The 8,600-nt window shown below is 51.0% G+C and overlaps 1 protein-coding gene across 1 annotated transcript; it reads right to left on the bottom strand.

The window, feature by feature from the left end:
• Nucleotides 1-3,682: 3,682 nt before the first annotated feature.
• NKX3-1 (NK3 homeobox 1) lies at nt 3,683-6,564 on the bottom strand. Its single transcript, XM_037371703.1, has 2 exons — nt 6,228-6,564; nt 3,683-4,281 (listed from the first exon to the last, which is right to left on the bottom strand). The coding sequence occupies exons 1-2, from the start codon at nt 6,562-6,564 to the stop codon at nt 3,881-3,883; spliced, it is 738 nt and encodes a 245-aa protein (XP_037227600.1). The 3' UTR covers nt 3,683-3,880.
• Between the last annotated feature and the right edge of the window lie 2,036 nt (nt 6,565-8,600).

The raw sequence follows: 8,600 nt of genomic DNA, 5'->3' as shown, positions 1-8,600 counted from the left end.
AAGCCTGCCGTGTCGTTTCCCTTGTTGTGATTAATGCTTTAACACTCTTGGATGATTTGGTTATCCAAATGGTACAGCCCTTTTATTTGTCCTCGTTCTTTGTGTTTGGGGAAATAAAAAAAAAAAAAGGAAAACCCCACTGGAAGTCTATCTTCCGACCATAAAGAAACTACTTGGGGGTTGCAGAGAAAAGGGTTGGGAAGGAGGAGAAGGAGGGCTGGGGTGAGTCAGCCAAGATGTTTCTCCGCAGCAGAGGTTGGGAAGGGGCTGGAGATGCTGCCTGCATCCCTGCCTGCATCCCTGCCTCCAGCCAGCACTGGGGTCAGACCAGAACTTGCTTTGACAGGTGCCCCCGCTGCAAAAAAGCTGCGCTGTGCCCATGTCACTGCAAACTTTGGCGAGCGACAGCTTTGTGCTCTGGGTTAGGACCAAGGCAGAAGCTGGGAGCAGGACCAGGCTGCTGGCAGGATGAGTGCAGGGGGAGGAGATGTGATTTCCAGCCCTGGCTGCAGGGACTGCTGCTTGTCACTGCTCGTGATGAACGGTCACCCACGGACGGGAGCTGTTGTTCCCTTCCACCACGCCGCTGGGTGAAGGCAGCAGAGCCTGGAAAGCCGCGGCTGCCTGAGGATTTAGCTGCTGAGGATCCAGCACCAGCCTCCTGAGGCAATAGGAGCTCCCCTGAGATCTCATTTTGCCATCGTGATGCCTGCTTTGTTTTTTTTTTTTTTTTTTTTTTTTTTTTTGGTTTGTTGTTGTTTCTTTTTTAAAGCATCTAGAATACAAACCGAAGCTGGGAGTGATGGCAGCTATTGCCGCCCGCTTTCTGTTTGGGAAAAGCTGCCGCTGCCAACAGCAGAGGGGAGGGAGTGTGTGCACGGGCAGGCTGGGACCCAAGGTCAGTCCCTCTCCACCTCTGTACAAGGGAGAAACATTCACACTGGGATGAATCCTCCTTCCTACGGCCCTACGGAGCCCCACGCTGCTCCTGATCGCGCTGGTGTCGTTGCAGGACCGTCTGCAGGGGCAGACATAAAAGCTGTGCTTGTGGTGCAAAACTCTGGAGGCCACTGGGATGGCGCTTAAATCAGGGGATTACGGGAAATTTGGGGGTGATAAAGTGTTTCACTATATAAGCTCTTACTTTTGGGAAATAGTCACCTGTTTCATGCTCTTGGGACAGTCAGTGGGATTAGAGGTTACTCAGTCGTACTCTGTGCCTGGCTGGATGGGTGATGGAGCGGCATTTGGTGCTGAGCACCTAGAAATCGCGATGGGTGATGATTTACCACCTGCCAAACGGTGTGAGCTAGGGCTCGTGGCAGCTCATTGCACAAAACCTCGCTTGAGTGCAGCTTCTGCAGGTGCTGGTGGTGTGAGCAGCTGGTGCTGGTGGCACAGCCCCGGTCATTTCGTGGCAGGAACAGGGATTAAAAGAAAATCCAAACCCAGGGCAAAAAACCCACAGAGGCAGCTTGTTTTTAATAAAGACTCTGCACTCTTTATTCCAAAGGCCAATGCACATCAGGTAAAATAGTATATATATATAAAAAAATGTACAAAAATAACAACTATTTGCACTGAACTTGCTTTATACCAGCAAAGTTAAGTATAAGCAGTTGGGTGTTGAAGCAACAAGAAGGATATTTTACTGGTTGTAAACCATTAGCAGGGAAGAAAATCAGTAGCTATGACATGAACATTTTCCCAAAGAAACGTCCAAGAAGTTCAGCTCATATCTAATTTTCCCCACCCACACGCCCATCCCTGCCGCTCTTCCACTGCCTGTGCAAAGGATGCGCTGTGATCCCTGCTGAGGGGCAGCTCCAGGATGGTCAGAGCTGCTAATTCGGTGAGTTTAGTGCTGATTCAGCATCTCTGCATTGATTTGAGGAGCATCCCGAGGGTCCGGGTGTGGGTGAGCCCACGGGATTGCAGCTGGACCTCCTCCCCCTGCAGATGCAATGGGGAGGGATGTGTGCCTGGCGGGGCTTGGCTTTGAGGCCATAAGGGCTTTTTTTGTTGCTGGTTTTTTGGGTTTTTTTCAGTTGTTCCAAGCAGCGGATAAGCAAAGCGTGCAGCGGATAAGGAGCGGGAGTGAGTTTGCAACACATTGCAACAGAGAGGGGGGATGGCCTCGGCTGAGCACCGCCGCGAGGGAATGGGCCGGGGGATACACAGCATCTGGGAGCAGGAGCTGGAAGAAAAATGTTATCTCAAGATATTAGGGGTTACTTTCAGACAATCGGAAAGCAACTGGTCATCCTCCCAGCTTTGATAGCAAGAGCAAATGAGTATCTACTGCAAAGGGCTTCAGCCTGCACCTTCTCTCCCCATCCTCCCTTCCCCAACATTGTAACACCCCCCCTGCGGACCCCCAGCAACTTCTCTCTTCTCCTCTGGGAGCTTGCAAGACCTGGATCTACCAGGCAAAAAGATCAGTTTCCAAATAATCTTGTCAAGAAGGACAGATTTAAGCAGTTTCTATACGTTATTTAATTGTCTGTATTTCCCTGCTGCAGGGCGGGAGTTGGACCACTGTGATTTTTAATTCTTTTTCGGAAAAAGCAGGCACCATGGGAATGTTTCTTGAGGTTCACAGGGAAGAAACCTCCCTGTATTTTTGTTTCAGAAGATTCAGTTTGTTCCAGCAGAGCTATGCTAGCTGAAAAAAAGCAGTTAATGTGTTTCCTCTCTTGGAAATCTCATTTATTTCTAGATTTTTCTCCCATGGACTGAGTGGCATCTAAAGTTTTAAGTACGATTAGTTAAAAGAAAAATAATCATTGCTACTCTGCTAGTGCAAATAGCCGTCTCACTAAAAAATCACTTATAAAGACACCATCCTCTTGATGCCTCGGGGCTGGGAATTGGGCTGATTTCACCTAAAACCAGCGAGTTTGGTGCTTCGGGAGCTGCCGGGAGCGCTGAACTCTTGGAGCTGTTGCTGTTGAAAAGAGCTTATATGGGAATGTTCAAACAGCGTCTACACCCGGATATGCAAAACTCATCTGTCATTGCGCTATTGTCCGTGTTCCCGAGGTTTTCTGGTTTGGCTTCTCGGGGCTGGCGAGGCGCTGGCAGCGGCGGTTGGCATCTGGGCTGCGAAGGCAGAGGGACGGGTTTGGGTGGGGGTAACTGGCACGGCTCTGTCCCGGCAAGCCCGGTCCCCGGCTGCAGCTCTGTGGCTAGCTGGCACTTCGGGTTATCAAAAAGGTTTGTCAGAAAAAGGATTAATTCTCCCCCCAAAACACGTGCATTGCCCTGGGTGGAGGCTGCGGTGCTGCCTGACAGCAGGCAGAAATCTTGGGGGGGCTCTAAGTTCCCTCCGGGACCACTAGCAACTATGGTAGCAATGGCAGAAATGCACTTTTAAAAAATTTTTTTTGGTATTTTTTTCTTTGTTAACCCTGGGTTTTAGATCATAGAACAGCTGGTGGTCCAGATAGCTGAGCTGGGGCTGTATCAGCACCAGCCCAGGATCGGTGCTTTGCTTTCTGCCCACTTGATCGCAGCAAGGGGCAAAGGCTTTGGGGGGTGCAGGAGATTTAGGAGGGGCAAAGAGGGGTGATCGCTGTCTCCAGGGCTGGACCATCCCTTTCTGCCCCTCCAAGAACCTGTAATATTTTACAGCTGCACATTGAACCCTGAGTGGTGTTGTCAGGCATGCTGAATTATATACTTTTAAAATCTTGGGCTTTTGGGGGTCTTTTTTTTTGGCTTTTTTTTTTAATTGTTAGCAGCAAGAGAGGCTTGCGATGCTGATCGTTCCTGTGCATGGGGTCTCCCTCTCCTAGAATTAGTGCTAGAAAGAGTGATGGAGTATTTAAAAAAAAAAATGAAGAGAAAAGGATGTTTTCTACCTAAAAAAAAAAAGCGGTTACCACCAGGAGGGACTCCAGCCGTTCACGTAGTAGAGGCAAGGCAGGTACTGCCAGCCACCCTGCAGCGCGAGCAGGGATGCTCCGGGCAGCGCGGCCGCTTTCTGCCCCACCAGCCGCGTGTCCAGTTTGCTGCTTTCCGAGCCGATTTGTTTCCTTTTGGTTTTATACCTCCTGTTCTGGAACCAGATTTTCACCTGGGTCTCGGTGAGCTGCAGGTTTTTGGCCAGGTGGGCTCGCTCGGGGGCCGACAGGTATTTTTGGTGGCTGAATTTGCGCTCCAGTTCGATGACTTGGGTGTGGGAGAACGCTGCCCGTGAGCGCCTGGGCTGCCGGGGGGGGCACGGGGCGATGGGCAGGGGCTGCAGCGGGGGGGCACAGTCTGACAGGTACGTGGCATCTGCAGGAGGAAAGAGCTGAGAATTACCCACTTGGAAATTGCCCGAATTTTTTGCTTTTTCCCTTCCAGAGAGCAAGATACTCGTATTATCTTGGAAATATTTTCAATTATTGGTGTGAACACTCTCTTAAAGTCATATAAGGGAGTTTTTTCTTCCTAATCACACTTTCTTAACTCTATAGGCATGCGTTCAGTACAAATGTACTCTTAAGGAACTAAAATAAGACTAGGAAATAAAATAAATAATATAGAAAGGGATATTTTGCAATGCTGGTGGAGGTCTGCCTAAAACCCCAAGGGGCTGTTGTTGTGTACAGCGTGGCATCAACAGCTCTGGAGATTTTTTTTTTTTATTGCAGGATTCATGCTATTAGGCACTTCTTGTGCCTATGGGAAAATCCTGATCCCCAAACAAAACAAGTTGCTGTCCTCAAGCTACAGAGGGTAGCTCTGAGACAGGAGATCAGCGCGGCTTAAAGCAGCCTGCAGTTAGAAAGCGCTGAAAATAAATCCCTCCCTTTTCTCTTGGCAATGCCAAGAAATTTTGGGGCAGATTTTTAAACCTTCAGGCCTGGCTTGACATATATAACTGCAGAGCTGGCCTTGGATCACAGCTCCGTGGTGTTTGCCTCCAACTTATTTCTTGTGGCACCGATGGGTCACCTGAGCCGCGACCCAGAAGGGTGCTGGGCTCCCTGGGACGTGTCCCCTAGAGCTGTTACAACTTTTTGAGTCCATTTATTTATGCGGTTAGTTCTTTTTTGTGTATTGCCCAGCCTGGGATGGAAATAAGCTGTTGGTTTGGTGTCGTCGTCGTTCCCCCCCCCCCCCCAACCCCTTTCCCGCTTTAGTAATTTCTTAGTATATTTTCTTAACATGTAAACATAATGCTCAAGATAGAAACAACCGGCTTAATTCCCAGCTTGTGTAAATCATGGTTGTCCCACTGAAATCCCTGGAGCTGTGCTGATGTATGCTGCCGCTTTCTGGGAGATTTGCTACAGCTTTTAATGATTTTTTTTTTTTTTTTTTTTGTAATAATCAGCCTGGTGGCTGTTTCTGAACTTGCTTTTATGTAGAAACTTCTTTTAATAGACTTGAAATGTAAAGCCAAAATTCCCCTGGCAAGGGCTGCCTTAGCTAGCAAGGCTCAGTCGCTAGAGGATTTGAAATTGCTTTTTTGGCTGTTGCAGCTCAGCCCAGGGCTGCTGGGGCAAGGAAGGGCCAAGCTCCCTCCCACAGCCCTGGCCATGCTCGTGATGCTACAACACAAGAGACACCGGTCACCAAAATTTGCTTCTGAGCGTGATTTTCGGTGTGTGGCTTCTGCAGCGCGACGTGACCGCCCACAATGAATTTTGCAATTGCGTGCTAGAAAGGCAGCAAGAGGCGTGGGATCGTTATCCATAAACCCCACGATGTGCAGTGGTACAGGCAGGAGCGCATCCTCGAATCGGGGCTGGGTATGCGGGAAAACTGAGCCCTGCTGCAAACGGCACAAATTCAACACGAGGGCTTTCAAAATATCCCTGGACCGGAGGCACCGAGGAGCTCGGTGGCATCGCCGCTCTGATGGCTGTGGGAAGGATGGGCATGGGCTGCCCCTCTGAGCTGGCAGCCAGTACCCCAGGGTGCCTTTGCTGTGGACCTTCTGCATGAAAAGGGAACTTTATTTCCCAAGATATCACAGAAATGCATCTACTGGGGACTTTTTTAAAGCAGCATTTTTAGGCAGATTCAATCTTTTGAGTTATCTGAAGCACCTGGCCAAGGGTTTGCAGGTAGTTACTATTGCTCTTACTCTCCCACTACTAGAGCGGCTACCCCCCGTGTTTAAATGCTTGCAGCAGCTGGGGCTGGATCCTGCCCCTTGGCTGCCCCAAGCGTAGACACGGCTGATCCATTGCCTGGCCAGAAGGCTCAGCCCGGGGCTTCCACCCCCTTACCTGCGTCCGGCTCGTGGGGTGTCCCTCGGGCTTGGGGTGCTGCTGGGGAACGAGGGCTCCCTGGGGCAGCCCCCAGGGCTGAACCGGCCTCTCTCCCCTCTGCCGTGGCTGCCCCCGGCTCCCCGTCCTCCGGGCTGCCAAACCCTCTGCTCTTGCCTCGCTCCGGCCACGCTCCCCGCTCTGCCCCATCCCAGAGGATGTCTTGGATGAGGAAGGATGGACGGCGCCTGGAGGAGATGGCCATGGGCTGCTGGGCTGCTGTGGGGGTCAGGTTCATCCCTGCTGGGGTGCTGCTGGGTGCTCTCTGCCTCCTTGCAGGGAGCACCCCAGCACTCATCCTCCTCCTCCTCTCCCTGCCCAGACGCACACTGGCTTCCCACCCTCCCCGCTCCGCATTTATGCGGCAGGCAGCCAAGCCTCCCAGGCCTGATTGGAGATCCCTGGCAGGAGTCTACGCCCTTCGGTTGTGTCTTGGCTCCCGAGCGGGTTTTCTGGCTGTTTGCTTCTCCCTCTTGCTCAGGACATCCTTCCCCACGGATCCATGGGGTCACAGCCAAACCCAGCCTCCTCCACTGCCCCCGCTGTTGCTCCCTTGCTGGCAAATCACCCCCAAGCTTTTATGATGAAGAGGAGGATGCCTAAGTGAGTTCACCCTTTTAGCGATCAAAATACTTCCAGGATGGGGGGTTTGGCGAGAGGAGGGGGGACCAGCATCGCCACCTTGGAGGATGCTCTGCAAGGGGACATCTTCTGCATCCAGCAGGACGGATTCTGCCACCCAGCCCCAGCAGCCGGTGCTCTGCTTGCTCCTAATTATAGAAATGATTTATGTCCCAGGGTAATCCCTACAGCTTTTTGGGAAAAATGTGGTTTTCAGGGAGAAAAAAAAAAAAAAAAAAGTGAAGAAAATAGAAGGGTGTTGGTTGGTGGTTGTTTTTTATTTTTACTTTGAGGGTTTTCTTCAAAACCCTTCCACACTGATGCACTTTCAGTTTGTTGAAAAACAGGGGGGAAATGGTCAAAGACATTTTCATCAGCTTTGCAAAGCTGCTGTAGCAAGGGCTTTAAAATCAGTTAAGATACAACAGGCAGGGAGAGCGGCTCCAGGGGCAAATGCTTGCACAGAAAAGGGCAGAGGGTTCACATGAAAACTTAAGCCTAAACCTCAGACCAATTCCTTGCCCAGCTGTGGAATGGGACAGCATTTATTTAAGAAGCCTTAGTACCTTTATACACCATCCTGCAAAATCCTACTTTCAAAAACACCCCAAAGAGCAAAACCTCCCCCATTCCAGGAAAAACCACAAGTCGAGCTCTCTGTTACGACAGATTATTTTTTTTCTGGGGCATCTACTTTATTTGTAGCTGTTCTTCTCGAGTTTCTGTTTGAAAAACAACTCCCTGCTCGCCACACAAACAGCTGTGACCCCCCTCCCCCCAGATGTGGGCAGCATGTGATTAAAAAATCACCTTGCCCCATCGTAAGGCGAAGCAATCTGGTGGGGAAGCCCCTGTGGGAGCAGGATTTGGCTCCTCGGGCAGGCAGCATCCCTGGGAACTGCAGGCACCCTCCGAGTGATGAGTGTGTATATACACACATATATAAAAATATATATACACAATGACCCCCTGTAGCCCTGTTGCCTGCAAACTTCTTTTGCTGTTGGAATAACGTAGCCCAGATCCCCCCTTCTATTCCTAAAGCCTTCACCCAAATCCAGCCCCTCTTCTTCAGCCAAAATTGTTTTTAACCTTTAAAAGAGAAACATTTAATTGAAATCCCCTGAGGACTTTGTTGATTTTTCTAGGAGGGTGGTTGATGTGCCCCAAACCTGCTTTTAACCTGCCCCTTTGTCTCATTCTTTAACCTGCTGATGCTCCTGCCTTGGAAAATGCCCCCCTATATTCGCTGTATGCTTGGAAAACGGCAGTAGCTTCCATAATTCAGCCTCATTATCCTCCTATAGCCCGAGAAAGGGAATTGGGAAAAGATTTATGAAGCAGCTGGAGCCCAAGAGTAGTATTATTGCAGCCGTGCCCCCGCCGCTGGCCCTCTAACCCCCCGGCCTGCCTTCTGGAGAGCAAATTAGGAGCTGGGAGGTGGCCACGGTGGGTGGGTGGGCTGCCCACTGCTCCCTGCCCACCCGCTCCAGCGCTTAAACCAGATCCCACCATGCTGCTCGAGGGTGCTGGGGATGGAGGGGACCCCCCAGGGGCACCCGTGGGTCTCCTGGGCCGGCCTGAGGGTACACCGCCGTGTGGGTGGGTGCTGTGCCATACGGGGATGCTCGCTGGGGTCGGGAAGTGATGCTGCTCCCTCTGTGCTGGGGTTGGGGGCCAATTTTCCCGCTGCAGAGACCCTCCCCCTGCTGA

Source organism: Falco rusticolus, chromosome 20, assembly GCF_015220075.1.
Source record: "Falco rusticolus isolate bFalRus1 chromosome 20, bFalRus1.pri, whole genome shotgun sequence".
NCBI classification, from domain to species: domain Eukaryota; kingdom Metazoa; phylum Chordata; class Aves; order Falconiformes; family Falconidae; genus Falco; species Falco rusticolus.
This window is presented reverse-complemented; position numbering and strand designations above follow the sequence as displayed.

Bases quoted from the DNA above. Each gene is read 5' to 3' on its own strand.
- NKX3-1 (XM_037371703.1), bottom strand. From the start codon at position 6,564: ATGAGTGCTGGGGTGCTCCCTGCAAGGAGGCAGAGAGCACCCAGCAGC. The intron at 4,282-6,227 runs GTAAGGGGGTGG...TTCCTCCTGCAG, and splicing joins ACCCCACGAGCCGGACGCAG to ATGCCACGTACCTGTCAGAC.